This window comes from Oenanthe melanoleuca, chromosome 1A (genome assembly GCF_029582105.1).
Source record: "Oenanthe melanoleuca isolate GR-GAL-2019-014 chromosome 1A, OMel1.0, whole genome shotgun sequence".
Lineage (NCBI taxonomy): Eukaryota > Metazoa > Chordata > Aves > Passeriformes > Muscicapidae > Oenanthe > Oenanthe melanoleuca.
Window position 1 is genome coordinate 63,520,347 of NC_079334.1, and position 17,833 is coordinate 63,538,179.

The following is a 17,833-nucleotide window of genomic DNA, read 5'->3' on the forward strand; positions in this document are numbered from 1 at the left end:
CTGCTCCTCTTCAGACCTGTGCTCCAGCCCCTTCCCCAGAGCCATTGCCCTTCTCTGGACACAACCCAGCACCTCAATTCCTCTCCTAAATTGAGGGGCCAGAACTGGACACAGGATTCAAGTTGTGGCCACACCACTGTCCACAACAGAGGGAAGAATCACACCCCTAGTCCTGCTGGACACACTATTCCTGATACAGGCTCTGGGTGAGCCCCTTTAGCTGCAGAGCTGCCCCTGCCTGTGCAGAGTGGCCTCAGGTCACAGCAGGTGCCCTCCCCATCTGGATAACCTAAACAACATCAACACTTGTGTTACACCACCAAATTCAATCCTAGTTATTGTCACATGCAGTGGACAAAATTTTGTGGTTTGGTCAGTTTTTATTTGGTAGAGCTGTAATTCTGTGAAAAATATTTCTGAGGATGTGCAAGCTCCTTGCTGCATTGCAGTTCGTAAGGACAAAAAAAAAAATACTCTTCCCTGTAGCATAGACAGGTTTCAGTGTATTGTGGCTTTATTCTTTGGAAGCGCTTGCCCCTCCTGATTTGTACTTGCTCTTTTATCTTTCTATGAAGACCTATTTCATCTAATGCCCATGTTTTCCTGTTAGCACTCCTGTGCTAACATCCCCTCTCTCTGAAACTTCCTCAGATGATTCATTTTGACTTGACAAATGCATAAGTTATTCCTTCTTTGGCCTTTCGCATTGATTCTCTGTGTTTTCATTAAGGTTAATACTTCTCAGATGCAATCAGCTCTATTATTATTCTTTTAGTTTGCTTCTGGCCTACTAGCATTTCCATCAGATTTTAATTGTTGAAGAATCTGTAACTGTCACAAGCTCCCATAATAACATTGGATTCAGGGTAAAAAAAGCCCGTAAATCCTACTGTCAAAAGGAGCCAATTAAAAGCCAGTAAGAGATTGCATCTGCTGGGACTACTTGTAATTGATGAAGAAGGTTGCAATGAGGCTGACAAATACCTCTTCACAAAAGTCAGCTCTTGTGTTACCTGGAATTATGGATGAAGCTACAGATGAGCTATAACAGAAAATAAGAATCCAGAGTCTAAAAGTGATTACTAGAACAACAGTGACAACAAGCAAGTAAAAAACTAGAATAATAAAAAAGGGATTGTCTCTCTTTTGTTGAGATAAAAACACCTGGGAGGACAAGAATAGAACTAATCCACTACAGCTGTTTCTACACAAGCTTTTCAGACATAGGGATTTGCAATCCTGTTTGTCTCCCAAGTATTCACAGGCACAGATAAATTTATAACTGCAATAGATTTATTTTGATGAAAATCCACTATAGTCTTTTTAAATTAGGTTACATCCATCTCAGAGCGTTCTACCACAATACTGTACAAGTTCAAATTATTAGAATAAAGAAAAATTAAGACAACATCATAAAAATTAACAGTTCTATAAAACCAAGTGACTTGAGTACACCAGGAGCTACATGTATCAGACCTAGCTGATCAATTTTAAACCTTACCCTCATCTGGCTAAAGCAAGAAGTTACATAAGCCATCAAAAATTTAACATCAGATTAGTATGGTCACAAGGGCAGCAATGAAATGGCCATCTGGAGAAAGAGCAGGATTCACTTCAAATGCTTGATGAATACAGCACTATTCTTTTTTGCTGAATAGCTTTTTTCATGTATTACTTTCCTGGTATATAGTATATAACAGACGAAGTATTTACAGGCTCACATATATTTTATATATATATATATATTCGATCAGCAAATATCTCTCCTCCAACTTCAGTGATTCAGCCCCATTCTGCAGAGTAGCCGTAGAGCAGAGCACTTCAGGGGAATGTTCCTGAAAGGTTTCATAAGCATCAGACACACACTGAATTCTGTAGAACATCCATGTTGTTAATCTATGAAAACGTCTTCCCTAAAGCAGATTGCAAGATTAGTGGCTACAGGGCAGGGGAAGAGTTTTACTCTTTTCCCACTGAATAAATAAGCAAACCCCTGAAAACCTCCTTCATAGGACATAAGAGCTGAGCATTATTTGAGCAAGAAGGCAAAACCCTCAAAGTGTTTGGTGGCTGAAATGCCAGAAGATAAAGAACTGGAGGGCATCACTCAATTAATGCAGTCCATAACGTGAATCTGCAGTGTGTCCAAATCAGGTAGAATTTCTTCACATTTAGGACATGAATAAATTGAAATATTCCGCTGCTCTGGCCAATCTTGACTATTAGTTCCTGCAAGCAGAGAAGATAAATCATTAAGTATTATATTACCCAATTTTGCTCTCTGCAGCTACCCAGCTGCCAGAATAACCACAGGGAAGCTGTCTGCAGCCAAGCAAAGTTGGTTTAACCTGAACCTGACCCCGAGGAGAAGGTGCTTGCAGTACCTCTTTGGACAAGGTGAGGTGAGTGCTCCCTATCTGGCATCCTGGCTCCATGGCGACTCTGCATCTCTGCCAGAGAGGTTCTGTGGATAATAAACAAGTCAGGCTCTGAAAACAGACTCCTGTCAACTGGTCATGCATTTAGTTCACAACTGCTGCTCAGAAACAGGACCTAGAAATGCCACTGCTTTGTGAGATCACGCCAGAGGTCTGCTGAAATCAGGGTCATGCAACTGATACCAGCAGCAGGATTTGGGCAGTCACATACCAAGGGATCTAGGGCACACTTCTCTGGAAAGCTCCAAGGACTCTCAGCTGTTTAGAGAAAACTGCAAATTTGCTTTAAGTAGAAAAGTAAGTTATACCATAAAAAGGTCTGTGTACAGTTAATATGAAATGTAACTTGATTCAACTACCATGGTACTTGGAACTGTGTACTCACCACTGCCTCCTGGAGAAGCAGCAGATATCTCTGGCACACATGCAGCAAGATTAGTTGCAGATTCACAGCTAAAATTGAGGCCAGAACCCAAAGAAACTCACACGGATCAACAAGAAGAATTTACCAAGCATGAATCCAAATCCAAAATGAAAACTTACTAAAGCATCCAACTAAGAACAAACACACTTTACAGAGATTCTATCAGAAAATCGAGAAGTCAGCCAATTCACTTTTTTCTCTCCTTTTAAATTCAAATTAAGCAAGAAATGTCTGCGAAGTTATTTCCACTGAGACACTCAAAAGACAATGTTGGTCAACATCAACATACAGAGTAACAAGACAGTGCAAAGGCAGTTCAGCCAAAGTCTGTTCTCACCGGCCAAGATCTTCAAGGTTTTGCTGCTCTTTTAGCAGGTATGCCAGCTGAACAGCCAACTGCTCCTTCTCCTCATGGATCTTCTCTCTTGCTGCCCTCTCAGCATGGAAATCAGAACAATAAACCTCCATCTGATCAGAGAAACGAAATCAGGCTGAAAATTTGTAACTTTGACTGAACCATATTTGTATGTTTCATGTCAAAATCACAAATCTGTATCATAATCTGCACCTACTCAAACCACGCACACACTGCAAAGCCAAGACCTGTACTTCTCACAAGGTGAAGGAGACCTAACAGTTTCTGGACTCTGTAAAAGATACTCCAAGTATCCTACCTGGGACACAGGTATTGCCTCTGTTGTACAGAAGCAGAAACAAGGCACAGACAAGCAGGAGGTGACTTGACTAATTATACTGACAAATCCACGGTTCAGATAGTGGAATTATCTGAAGATACCAGTTCTGTACCTTAAATGCAAGGCAAACTCTTTTTAGTCCCTTAACACGTGCTGGTTTGAGTAAAATAATTCCTAAACATATGCAGTGATTCTTAAGCCAGTGGTTCTAAACACACATCTATTCCCAAATTCTGTTTGTTGTGCCAGACTCCAGCATACACAGTTCCTCCTACAGATCCCTAGAATATAGTGGGTAAAGGCTCTGCAGGGATCTGCAAGGCAAACCAAGTAAGGGGAATTATGCCTTGAAGTTAAGAAAATGTATTCAGCACTCCAGAATGAGCCATTAAATACCTCCTGGTTTCTGAATACTGGGTGGGGGAAATAGCCACTTTGTGAAGAAGAGATGATACCTGAGCACGGAGCACAGACATAGTTTCAAGATCCTCCTCCTGCTTAGCAATTAACTGCTTCATTTCATCTATCTGGAGCTGTTTTGCAGCAAGGGCTTGTTCTGCCAACTCCACCTTTGCTGTCAGTTGTTCCACCACAGCTTTATCTACTCTGTCCAGCTGCAAAGAAGAACTGTGATTACGAGACAAACTCCAAATATGACCCTCCTCAAAGTGAAAGTTTGCTTCTTACTCCTCCTGTCCTTGGAAAAGGTTCCCATTTTGGTCACCAAAGGAACTTCGACTAAGACAGCAGTGGTGAGTGTTATTTTACCTTAACCATTAGTTTTGGGCTTTCAAACTCCATTGCACCAAGTTAAAAGACAACCCCCTACTGTACACTGTAAGAGATGTTTTCCTAGTTTCTAAAATTACACAGAACAATATGGCACTTCCATGGTGGTTTAGTTCCTAACAAGACCTCAGTGTGGCAGGCATTCTATTTAAGAATGCAAAAATGTTTAGAGATTTACCTTCCCACATTTTTATAAATGATGCTGCATTGCACTGCAGATTAGACCTTACCCAGAAACCACCATGAAAGTACTGATGTGTGGATAACATTTTCTGTAACTGACAGCACATGATCTGTGTTTATCAGAGCAGTGCTGCTATGTTGCATGTAATCATGGAGAAGAGATGGCAGTTGTTTCCTGCCCAAATTTGATCCTAAAGATGTTCTCCCATCCCTTCCCCCACACCCCTAATTAATTATGATTTCTTCTTGTGATGAGTTTACCTCTTTGAGTTTCATTTCATCAATTTTTTTCATTGCCTCAGTGAGTTCTGGAAGGAGTTTGCTATATGAATCCTGGAGGTTATTGTATCTTGTCCTGTTTATGACAAGAAAAGAGATGAAGATTTGAAACAATTCTCTGAAATCTAAATAATGTTAGAACTTAAAAAAATGCCACTACCAGCTCCTTGCACATCAGTCTGCATTTCTGGTGAGAAAAAGTCATGCTCCATGTCTCAACATTTCTCTTCCAATGAGTTTGTGCTGCTCTATCCACGGATTGAATGCAAACCAATGTCCTTACTGATCATCTGCATTTCTTATTGAAGAATCCATCACTCAGTATTTTTAAATGAAGCTCACAAATTCTGTTCAAAATGTAACACCGCTCTCAGGAAGACATCCAAGTCTTTACTCAGACTTCAGGTGAAGGAGAATTCATCAGAATAACCAGACACAGACTCCAAAGATAATGAGTAGCTTCTGCAGCAGCTGAAGACGTGTCCTTCAGGAAGTTCAGCCTCTCTGAATAGCCTGGACTGACATTTTCACACTCCTTACATGGACTGCACATGAAAGGAAGCAGGGAGCCAAAGCAAACAGCCTCTCTTTACCTCAGCCTTACCACACACTTGACTCTTCTAATGCAAACATACTGTAGGGATTGCAGACCTCTTCACTAGTGTCACTTTCCCAGCACTGTCACCACCTGACTTGTCCCTGCCCTCCAGGATGTGTCCACATTTACCCCAGCTAGTCAGTGGCACAGCTGTTGTCACTTCTCTGCTTCCTCCACTTGTCTGTTACACCCGGTTCCATTCCACCTTTGACTTCATGATTAAAGGAAGATACAAGTCAGAGTTGACAGCTCAAGTATTCCTAAGTAAAGGGCTCAGTAGATGAAAGAATACAGACTTCTACTTCATAATCTACAAATATAGCATAGTTTCAAAGGGTGCAGGACACAAAAATAGTACTTCAGATTCAATTCTCCTTTCGCCAGGCCCCCTTGGACTTTGCCTCTTCACTGACAATACCTTCCTGGAATACAAAGCCAAGTCATACTCACTTTTCTTCATGTGTCTTGGCTTGTTCCAGCTTGACCTCTGCCTGCATGCTCTCCACCTGAAGTTCCAGCTTTTTGATGGTGTATATTAGCTGCTGCTTCTCCTCCAATTCTGATGCAGCAGCCAAGCTTTTTCTTTCCAGTCCCTGGCACCTGATAGAAAAGAGAAAAAGATTGACCTGTTCACTCTCTCCTGATGGATTTGTCCCATGAGACATACAGCAAACAGTACTTGTGTGGTACTTCATTTTGTAAAGTATTTCAAATTGTAAAGTATTTCACTTTAAAGGCTTATTTTGATGATTAACATGGAAAGACAAAAATCAATCTATACACAACTATGAGAAAACAAAGCTATAGAAACCAACATTTACTTTCTTACTATTATGAATCTCAAAGAACTGGAATTTGACAGGAAACTAAGCAAAAATGTGAGGGTCTTGTAACCACTTTTATAATCTACACAATTTTCTTCAAAAGCCCAGACAGCTCATGTGAAAAGGTTATTACCAAGTCCCTTGGCTTTTCCCCTAAAGCCAGAATAGGGATTGATTATGTGAAGAAGAAAATAAAATATTTTTCCTTACATCATGAAGGGTTAAAACCCAAATCTTAAAATTCAAGGCACTGAGGTTCTATTTGTAGAACTAGGTTGGCAGCTCAGATTTTCTGACAATTGCTGTATTTCTGCACTCCACCACTTACAAAGCAGCAGCATTTTTTAACAGCACTTCTATGAATTATGTTGATATTTATAGAGCTGGTGAGTTCCCCAGGATGGGAGTTGTCATACAAATATGTACTGGGTGTCATGACAGAGCTTTTGATCTTCTGAGCCTTACTTTTCTTGAAGTTTCTTCTGAATCAATTCTGCTTCTTTTAACTTCCCATGGGCTTCCTGAAGCTCTTTAAACAGAGCACAAACTTGCAGATTCAGGGCTTCTACTTCACTGCCAACCTTGTAGAGAAAAAATAATGAGAATTACGTATGGACAATTCAAGATAAAGTTACAGGCTAAGAAAAATAAGCAGGAAGTCTCAGTCTAGAGAAAACAGCCTAGGTTAGTTTGCACAATTACAGTCAATTATACTCAGTAATAAAGCCTCATCTACAAGGTTTTACAATTATTCCACACTGCACACCACCATTGTTCCACTAAAGAGCTACATTTTACCACAGAGGCAGGTAACATGAGCTCTGCTGACAAGAGCCTCTGAAGAAACACAGCAGTGTACATGGAAACAGCTGCCAGCACAAGCACAAGTGCTGACCTCAGTATCCACTTCAATGAGGAGTACTGGGCCCAGGCTGTAACTCAGGCAAAGTGGAGATAAGAGCACTGGAAAACATTAATTCACTGTGACATCATCTGCTTTCCCTAGGAAGGGCTTCTGTTGGTCTGACTGCAGACTGGTCTTGTTTAATCAACCCAGCCCTGTCCTAAAATACTTGTTCTGACCTTCACAAGGGCACAGGTCTCCAGCAGGTCCCACAGCATTTTCCAAGTCCCATGCAGCACTTCAGAAACTCACACACAAGCACTCTTAGTTGCCTGTATTATGCAGGTGCACTGAACCAGCATCGACCTCCAAGGCTTTGGGATTGCACTCTCACCTCACACAGAAGCTTACAGCTGCAGGCACAGAAGTTTAAGCATCTGACTGGAGCTGAATCCAAACCCCAGCATTCTTTCAAATCTTAATTGAAAACATCAGGACCAAATTTTTACTTGGAACTGCATCTCAATACAAGACAGTTATGCCCCACCACTGTAATCCCACTGAAACAAACAAACCTAAAGCAGGTGCCATACCAGCTCCACATTTAAAGTCTGTTTTACAGTATGCTGTTTCTGGATTCTGATCCAAAAGCTGACCTAGGCAGCAGCAAGGAAATTCATGCAGTCTAGATGATTTCTGGAGCTTGAAATTACTGTATTTCTCTCTGTTTACTGGGCATGGCCAGGGCAATGTGGTATAACTGCAGTTATGCCAAGCCTCCCGAGTACTTGGCCCCCAGTCCCACCCTTTTGCAGTGGCTGGTGCAATTTGGAACCACCTCTAAGATACATCAAAGTTCACTTCCATTACCTGTGCAGGGCAATTGCCCCTTGCTCCCTGAGTGCAAGTGGAAATCTAGACCCTGAGGTTGGTGACCTCAACAAGTCAGCTGTATGTTGTTGTATCTTGGGTGAGGTCAGGAACTTACAGCTTCTAAACTCTCTTCTTCCTGTTCAGTTTGTGTCCCGCTCTCCAGGCAGATTCTGGTCTCCTTCTCCAGCTTTGACAGTCTGGAAAAGAGAAGGAGCCAACAATGATGGATTTGGCTTATGTTTCAGGTGAGATTGTGACTATACAAGGATTTCATGCAAGTGATGTACTCTCTTTTTAACATCACAGCCACTAAAAACTCCCCAAGGCAGAATGGAAAGCACAGACATGCAGGAAGGCCTGCACAATCACGGAGGTTCTTGAAGAACAGAGGATACTGTGTATATTTAATTAAAATGGACGTGTAACTCTGCAAGTGTGGTGAAGGTCATGACATTCAGTCCAAAGGGATTGATCTTTGGTACAGTCCAAAACTGCCAACTCTTTGGAAGTAGGTCACTCTGTTCACTGAATCCAGTGATTAATATTGCCTCTGTTTTCCTGTGGTATTTTCAGGGGCTGAGGTTTCTAAGAATTGTTTGGTTATGGCTCATTACCTCTTCTAGGAAGACCACATAGAAGCAATTACTGTGACACCAACCTCTCATAGCAGATAATGTCCAGGAAGTCTTATCTGTCTCTCTGAAGTGGGGATATGGAACTGCTTGGGGAATTTGCCACTCCTGAACAGTCGTGATGATCTACACCCACAGAACTGAGCTGAGACAGATCCTCATACAGATCTCACTGTGAAAACTCTCTCTCTTAGAAAAGCTTGGAATTAAACTTATTTTAGACATTTCTAAGGAGCTTTTGCAAGCTCACACACTGCTAAATGTAGCCTGCCAATATCACGAAGAGGACTACAATCCTGTTTTAGACAAGTGATTTGGTTAAGGCCCCACACAGAGATGATTCATACAAAATCAACTGTGGAGGAGTGAATGAAGAGAACAGCCTCAACTAGTCATCCTATCTTTCTGAATAACCCAGGGATTGTTCAAACCCAAGAGGAAATGGGTAATTTGCCTTGACCTGTGGCATTTCAGGAAAGCAAAATAAAATCTCTTTTGCCCATGGAAGAGAATTGTGGTTTATCCCTATACAGACAACCACAAAATGTTATTACAACCAAGTGCTCAGGAAATTCCCCATCCAAATCACACTGATATTTCAGCTTGCTGCTGATCATTCAGAGACTTGGTAACTACAGCAGCCCTGAAAGAAAAGAGCTCCAAATGTTACAGTGCACCTACTTCATACCTCTCTTTGTGATCCTGCAGCTCCTTCTCGAGTTTTTCCCTCTTCTGAGTTTCATTTCTAAGGCAGCAGAGCAGCTGGCTCACAGTTAGCTCCTCAGACTCCAAATTCTTAGATTCATCTGCAGATTTGCTCCTGCTTCAAACCAAACCAGATATAAGTAACAGCTACCCCTTTAGCAGCACACTCCTTTAACCCTAATGCTGGGATCCAGTCAGAGGCCACCATTTCACACAGTGCTGGAAACCAGTGCTCTGAGCAAAGGGCTCATTCCCAATTGCCAAGAGCCAAGACCAGGAGCATGTGTATGCAAATGAAGGGCACAGGCAGTCCCCTTCCAGCAGAGGGAACAATTCAGCACTAAAGCAAGGAAAGCAAAGCAATCATGACAATATGAAACCAAATACACTTACTCTGGCCTATTTTGCAGCCCATTCAGCCAAGTGCTGCTGTCTATTCCTACAAACAACATTTTTTACCAATAAAGCAGGGAACATTGCTTATCTCTGCCTTGCTCCTTTACAGAAAATATAGCATATTCCACTTAAAATGGTAATCAGAAATCACTTTATTTTTTGGAAAAAAAAGTCTCTTTAATGTTTCACCCTCCTCACATTCCATAGCTCTTTTCAAAATCATATTATGTTACTGTAAATTGAACCAGAACAAATGCAAAGCTCAAAAAACCAAGGTGATAAAATACTGTATTCCATTATATCCATTTTTATGGCCATATAGACAGAAAGTCAAAATCCCCAAACTATATGGAAGACAGGCAAGTTAGACTGTACAGTTAAGAGTTCTCAGCTGTAAAACAGCATGTGTTAAAAATTCTGCTTTTGTAGTTCAGAAAAGAAACCAAAGCAGAGTCTTCTGTGTGCTTTTGAGAGCTAGTAACCTCTGGTGAGCAAAATTCAATCCCCAAAAGACTTTTCAGCCAGGGTATTTTAAGTAAATAACTTTTATCAGGGGATTTTTAGTGCAGTTCTACCCTTACAGAAATAAATCCATCCTGAGTGGTTCACATTTCTTTGAACCTGTTAACAGCACCCGTGTAAAGTTTCAGGTCTGGACAAAGACACGTGGTGACACTGGAAATATTTTAAGAGCTACGTATGCCCCCTGTTCTTGTAGATATGGCCCAGATTCTCCTCCAAAGCTAAGCAAACTCCACAGGGAATGTCTTATCGTAATCAGTGTTCTCACAAGCCACAACTGACAATAAGCTTAATCCTTGCAGTTCCGTCTGTGGTCAGCAACTCTCACAGTTTTACTGTAACAGTTACAACTGCAACACCCTTTTGTTTTTCCTCCGTCAACTACTTATCTGCATGCTGAGGGACAAGTTCCTATGATATTACACTGAAGCACTGTTCTCCCTTGCAGTGACATAGGAAGTGACAACATGGAGCACTGCTTTCTGGCCTGCTACGTTGTCAGCATTTTCTGTATCCTTCCCTTTCAAAAGCAAAGGCACAAAGTAAGAGTTCAGCCAAAACCATCTAACTGCTAAACTGGGCAGTATCCAAAATGGAAATTTGAACAGTATCAGATGTCTATGTCCACGAGGAGTAAAGGTTCAGCCAGGGGCAAGAAAGTCCCTTGTGTCCTGGAGCTGATGTAAAGATCAAATTTTGAGAAGTAACCTGAACAGAATGCTGCTATCTTAAACCCAGTAACCTGAAAATGACTATATTGCACTATGTGTCTACCCCGTCATGGATACACTTCATACCAACCACACAAACAGGGCCAGATCTGAAAGACTACAAGACCTCTGACCTTTACCAACATCAGTATAACTGAGTAGAGGGCAGATACTCTATTAGATGGTCTCCAATGATTAGGAGGGAAAAAGTCCCTGCAGCCTCTTTTTCTTTTCTGTTTGGCCTCCCTTAGAAGCCTCAAGAGTTGGCAAGTCAGAATGTCCATAAATGCCTGGCCAATTGGCCAGAATATGCACTCCTTGACTCTTGTCAGCTAGTAAAAATCAGAAGGAAATTATCAGAGAGCTGAGGGTCTTACTGCATGGTAGGAAGGTAGAGCTACTGCAATGGAGGAGTGCAAAGCCATAGAAAAAGAGGATTTTCTAGTGCATTCCTCAGAGAAAGAAGTTCCCTTACATTGAAAACAAAGCCCAAGGCAGAAGTCTGGATCACACATATCACACAAGAACCTACGTACATGTAGACAGCAACATTACTGGGCATTTCACCACTATTCTCTTGATGTTCATTTGCAGTTCTATTTATTTCCCCTTCCTAGGAGAGAAAAAATCACTATTAGCTTGGTATTTGAACTAAGCAGGACAGGGTTTTATTTATTTGAGTTAAGGAATGAAAAAAAACAGGGAGAACTGCTATCATGGCAATACAGATAAATAAAAAACTCCTACAGATCATCTTTATGTTTGGAAATTCTGAATGTAAATACTTCACATGCCTTTTCCTGTATCTCTTCCAGCTTGATTAGAGAATAAGAACAACAATGAGATTTGCCCTTCTCCATTCATCAGCAACCTCCACAGCCTCCCCTGTGAAAGTGACTGGGCACCACACAGCAAGTCAATGGCACTACAGGTGACTTTCAATATAAACCTAAAAATCACTCTCCAGCCTCCTAAAAGAACCACTCCTCTTTCCCACTACAAACCCCACTCCTTGATCTTTGCAGCCCAAAGGAAAATCCTTCTAGCAAATTAAAAGGAGAATACACCCCTGAGTTTTCTCTGACAACTCCAAACAAATTTTAATTACATTTTTAAAATTTCTTGTTGCACATCTACCTTCCAGAGAGAGGATATGGGGAACAGAGGGATAGCAGAGGCCTGCATTTTCACATTTCAGTTTGCCTGTGAAGATTTTCCAGATAGAAGAACAGTAAAAAAGTACATTATTATTATGCCTCTAGGGAATATTCTCTAGAGATTTGCATTTACATTTTGTTTGCCTGCATCTCTGCTGATATGTCAGTAGGAAGTAAGCCCCATTCTCAAAAGAAAATGCACAGGTGCTGCCCCTTAACAAAACATAGGACTGATATTCCCAGAAGTTACAACTAAGACTTAACATTTTTAACTAGTGCAATAGAGGCTATCTATGAAATTAATTTATTTAGAGCTTTAAAGTGGAATAACAAAAATTAATTCCAAGTCCTGTACCACTACTTTTACACTATCTTGTAATACACAAGTGCTCTACAGCAGGTAATGTAAGAGACCAAAGAATTACAGAATTATTTTGCCTGGCACCTGGCTGCAGGTTACTGTGTTCCTGTTATTCCCTTTACTTACATTCATCCCAATCTCCACAAAGGAATCCTCTGCTGAGATGTTCAACTTGACTTGCAGCTCTGAAATGATGGCAAGCAGATCTGCCTTCTCAGCCTGGAGCCGCTGCACCTGGGACTTCAGCTGCCTCACTTCCTTCTCGGGAGCCATGCTGCCCTCCTGGGACAAACACACCTGCATGAGCCAACCAAAGGGAACACCAGCCAAGGAGCATGCAGCCTGAACATAACAGTGTCCTACATCCTCCCTCTTCTGTTCAGGCTTGCCTGAAAACCCCATACAGTACATACAGACTCCTAAACTATGGTTTGGTTCACTCAACAGCAAGAAGTCTAAACTCTGAAACCAGCTTAACCAACACTGGGCATCCCACTGCTGGAGAATATGGGACTGACTCTCTGAATGCACAGATAATTAGGGTGTACATTTTTGCCTGAATCTATGCCTTTTGCTACCATACAGGATATCAGAATTACTGCATTTTCCCACCCATATCCCTATTCCTCTTTTCCCAAAGCTAACCAAGATTCAAGGGGGAAAAGACCAGTTGGGCAGCAAGCTTTTTCACACACCCCATTCTTAGTCTTTCCCCACCACCTAGCTTCTTTATACCCCATTTCCTTGTATAAATCTTCCCAATTCCTTGACCTTCACACAAAGTCCTAGATCCCTTCCACAAAGTCTCTCAGTTCCTCAGAGATTGTCCCTAAACTTCTCTCCTTCCAATCATGACCATTTCCTTTGTCTTCTACCTTTTCCCTTCCTCTAGGTTACTCTTAAGCCTCTACATAACCAGCAAGACTCATTTTCCCTCTCCTTTAAATGCCATTATGAAACTTTCCCTGTGAGTTTGTTTCTTCCTTATTTTGTAATCTGAGCTTCCACCTCCTGATAATGCCTTCATTACACCACATACCATCAATTCCAATTCTGAACAATTCCTGGAATCCGAATTACATTCTAAGCTATGATTATGCCAAATCTCCATATTATCTCTATGTTGACAATGCCTCTTATCCCACAATACCACTCTGCCCCTCTGACCAGCTTCTGCCTCTGATTTTGTACTTATATGTAAGAGGATGCATTTAGAAGCAGTTCCAGGGAAGGAGAGATTTTAGATTTCTCAAGCAGGTGGGAAAACCCTGGCAACTTCATACTTTAGGCATTCAAAGTACAAGAAGTTCTACAACAGATAGAAGGATTAAAAATCCTCTACTTTCCCTTAAAAAATATTCCAGATTTATGGAATTCTGAATGATTTATGAAATCCTGAATTTTCTTGACAATCCTGAAACACAACTTTCACTCTGTAAAGACTGTGTAATACTTACACAATCACATTATTTAAACGTGATTTTCCTCCCCCTTGCATCTTCTGAGCTTATTGGCCAATTTTGATTTACATACTGAAACATTTATTACAGAGTTCCATAAAACAGGAGAGGAAAGGAGAGTCTACTAGTGACTCTGTTGAGAAAAAGGTTAATATGCTCATCAGACAACAGAGAATCCACATGAGTCCTGGAGGTACCAGACACCAGAATGCATCTGTTTGGCTCTGCATGGAACTTCTTACATAACTTTTCACATGACTATTTGGGACACAAAGCAGGTTTTGTTTTGATCACCTCTGCCCACAGACACCTTCAGTACCACCTGCAAAATGGTGCCTGGCTACTGTGCAACCACCTGCAACATTAAAAATTATGTGTGACAGAGTCAAAGGCAGGACACAGAGAGAAAGCTCAGTCAGACTCAAATGGAGCAGCAGAAACACAGATCTAATCTGACCTCAGTAAAAGAGCTTTCATAAAAGAAGACTGATATAAAAAAAAGAGATGGCAAGTAGTTTTTTTGCTTGTTTACACGTAACTTTTCCCTGGAAACATGCTCCTGGAAACACAATACAAAAAGCAATCAGATGACCATGAAAGACAGATAATCTAACAAGTAAAGGGAAGCATAAAGTAGAGAGATATCCAAGAATAAATTTTAAAAAGCAAGAAATGCTAGCTCTTATTTATTATGTAAAAAAGTTTAATTATTATTGTTTATTAAATACTACCAAAAAAAGTACATTATTTCGGCCATAATTTTCTGTTGCTACACTCTGAAAGGCCTCACTTTATAAGGTAAGTCAGATCAAGACCATTTCTTAGAGCTAAGGATAAAAAACCAGAAATGTTAACAAATCTCCAAACCATCCCAGTGTGATGAATCCTAGAGTCATAGAAGGGACTGAATGCTCCAAACTTTCAATTCAAAAGCATGTCAATCTAACCAATTCCTTATTTACCATTTCAGCTCCTTCTTCTCTTTCCTTTAAGCTCTGAAGTTGCTGCTGAAGCTGTTCATTTTCAATGCACTTGGCCTGCAAGCACTGCTTAGCCTCCTTAAACTTTAATTCATAAAATTCTCGTTCTTCTTTCTGCTTCTCTCTCCAGGTGGAAAGTTCCTCATATCGGTCCTTCATAGCTTGGTTGTGCAACTTCATGGCTTCTAAATGGTAGCCAGAGAGAAGACACTGAATCACATTAATACTCTGACCATGAAAACAGATTTCTACTACATGAGCTCAGCATTCTTCAGCATCAAATGGGTTGGCAATAATAGGGAATGAAATGTGAGCCTTTGTCTGGCATACCTTAAATACCAAGCCAAAACCAAACTTATCACAGTTAGCACTATAATAAATAGCTTTAAAGCCACTGCTGAGATCACATGCCCACACTCACTCACTTCTTTACTTTTTCCTAAACCAAGAAGCCAGGAGGATTGTTCACAAGAGATACTTGGTATCTTGCTGTGTGTGGTATTTACATGATCAGCCCAAATGAAACTGCTGAATTGAGCTTCTAAAACTATTGAGACTTGGCAGGGAAAACATCCTAGACTAGTAAATTACTGTATGGAAACAGATGCTACCAAATCAAATGTCTCAAATATGTCAAACAATGCTCTCCCCTAACATTTGGTTAAGATTCGATTGCAAGCATTGAAAAAATATACCAAACAACTTACAGCTGAGTCAGTTCCCTGTAAGTAACAAAGTCAGTATGTAACAATATCAGTCTTACTACTGCAAAATGCTTACAAGATTTTTAGGCAGAGTCGATGAAATTATTTTAGACATGCTTTTTTAAAGGCAAAAAATTCTAAGCCGGTTGCTTAAAAATCCTTTATACTTTTACTTTTCAGTAACTTCCATTACAATCCTGATGTCATATGATAAACTGCCCATAAATCCTCCAGGTTATGAAACAAAAGTATAGTCTGGAGAATGATTCTGCAAGTTATAGGTTACAGCAGCTGTAAATATGTCCCTGAACATTATATTATATAAGGTTTTTTAGCAAAATACCAGACATACTTCTACAAACAACTTTCCTGATAGATTCCCATGAGACAAAGAACTTGGACCAGGTCCAAAAATTATTCAGGAATAATTTAAACACCAGTGTAAAATCATAATACAGGAGATATGTGACTTCATAGTTTGCTGTCATATAAACAGTGAGATACCTCTGTCTTTTACACAGAAAATTCTCAGATCCCCTGGGTTTTGCTCTAATCATTTAAAGAAAAAAAATAACTGACACCTAAATTCCAGATCCAGAAGTAAATCTATCTCACACAAAGGACTCAAATCATTAGGAATTTTCAGGTAAGGCTATTGGTTTCTCCCAGATGTACACTGCCATAGCCACCACTCTTTTTTGAAGTATAGAAGGTACAGTACCCACCCCCCTCCTAATGCAGCTTTGGCAAAATGTTTGTAATGGAGCTAACAGTTCTACAAGACAAACCAAAAAATCCTTTAGACGTTGATGAGCAAACAGCACATCATAGGAAGAGATTTTTCATGTCACCTTCTAAAATACACAGTGCTACCCTACTTACATATAAAACCCTAGAGCAAGTAAGTCACCCTTACCAATATTGGGCTGTCCTCCCCTTAATCTACAACAGCAATTCAATTTGATGTTGCTACCAAATATCCTATTGATGTGTCTTATCAAACTGGCATTGTCACTTGCAAAGTTGTTTATACAGTGAATGCTACCCAGCAAGGGCAAAGAAGCACAGAATTCATACTCATAGGACAAAACAAACTCTTCAGAAGAGACTTGGGGCTCTTGTATTTTAAGAGCAGCTCACGTGCGCATTCATTCACCTTTTAACTCATTGTTCTCAGTGATTAGTTCTTTCATCTGCTGCACCATCTCTTCGGGAGTGTAGGTGTTAAGGGCTGGGACAGCCGTGCCGTCCACTCCGTTTTCCATTTTACTTTTGGAATGCTCTTCATTTTCAGCAGGACGGCCTTTCAACTTGCTGGACATCTCCGAAGCAGCTGTTATAAGTTTTGCCAAGAGAAAACTTTCAATATCTTGCCCAATTATAAAGAAAGCATAATCACACACTCATTTTATTAACACATGCAAGCCATATGCCTTGTCACAGCACAAAGGCACCTTCAATCCCTCTAAGGCCGTTACACCAGAGTATATCCGTGAGCCTACGTTAAATCTTCCATTGCCTAAAACTCATGATCCCCAAGAGCCTTTCGGGCTAACCATCCCTTCCTCAGGAGCCCATTTTCTCTGAGAATGAGACTGCCGCCTCGCCCTCTCCCTTCCCAGCCTTGACAATACTCGGGCCCCGCCGTCCGCCCGGCCCTGTCGGCGCTGCCTTTAACGCCGAGAGCCCATTTCCGCTGATTTTTAACTTTCATTTTCGCTTTCTTTTCCCCTTTTCCCGTTCTCCTGCACATCCCTCCGCGGTGCTGGGGAGGCTGAGGCGCCTGCACCCGCCGCTGCCCAGGCACGGTCGCTCCGTCCCTGGGCCAGACCAGCCCCCGGGAGCCGCAAAGCGGCATTTCCCCGCCTGGCCCTTCCTTCCCGCAGGCCCACCCCGGACCCGCCGAGTCACCGGACCAGCCCGGCCATAGCGGCCGCCGCCCCCCGTTCTGGGCTGTTCCCCCCTCAGGGACCCCGTCCCCGCTCACCCCTCACGGCGCGCCCATAGCAGCAGCGGCCCCGCTCAGCTGACGGACGGACTGCCCGCCCTCCCCCGCCTCCTCCTCCTCCTCCTCCTCCTCCTCCTCCTCCTCCGCGGGGACTTCCCAGCTCAGCACCTCCCACCCCCGGGCACGCAGCGTTCGCTTCCTTCTCGCGTTCCCGGCTCCCGCCCTGAGGGCCGCCGGCCCGGCGGAGCGGGACTCAAATCCCCCGTGGAGCAGCGAGGTCGTGTGGGGAGCGCTGCTCCTCAGGGGGAAAA

At 41.8% G+C, this 17,833-nt stretch overlaps 1 protein-coding gene across 2 annotated transcripts; it reads right to left on the minus strand.

Annotated features, from left to right (window-relative positions):
• Nucleotides 1-1,271: 1,271 nt before the first annotated feature.
• On the minus strand, nucleotides 1,272-17,625 carry OPTN (optineurin). Of its 2 annotated transcripts, none has more exons than XM_056515154.1 (14): nucleotides 17,562-17,625; nucleotides 16,731-16,907; nucleotides 14,853-15,055; nucleotides 12,557-12,712; nucleotides 11,449-11,525; nucleotides 9,268-9,399; nucleotides 8,063-8,144; nucleotides 6,696-6,811; nucleotides 5,857-6,006; nucleotides 4,791-4,884; nucleotides 4,013-4,171; nucleotides 3,200-3,330; nucleotides 2,385-2,464; nucleotides 1,272-2,229 (listed from the first exon to the last, which is right to left on the minus strand). In XM_056515154.1, exons 2-14 carry the CDS (start codon nucleotides 16,894-16,896, stop codon nucleotides 2,108-2,110), a joined length of 1,668 nt encoding a protein of 555 aa, XP_056371129.1. In that variant the 5' UTR covers nucleotides 16,897-16,907; nucleotides 17,562-17,625; the 3' UTR covers nucleotides 1,272-2,107. The 2 variants fall into 2 exon arrangements, with proteins under 2 accessions (XP_056371129.1, XP_056371121.1); XM_056515146.1 differs by having other exon boundaries at nucleotides 9,268-9,402.
• Between the last annotated feature and the right edge of the window lie 208 nt (nucleotides 17,626-17,833).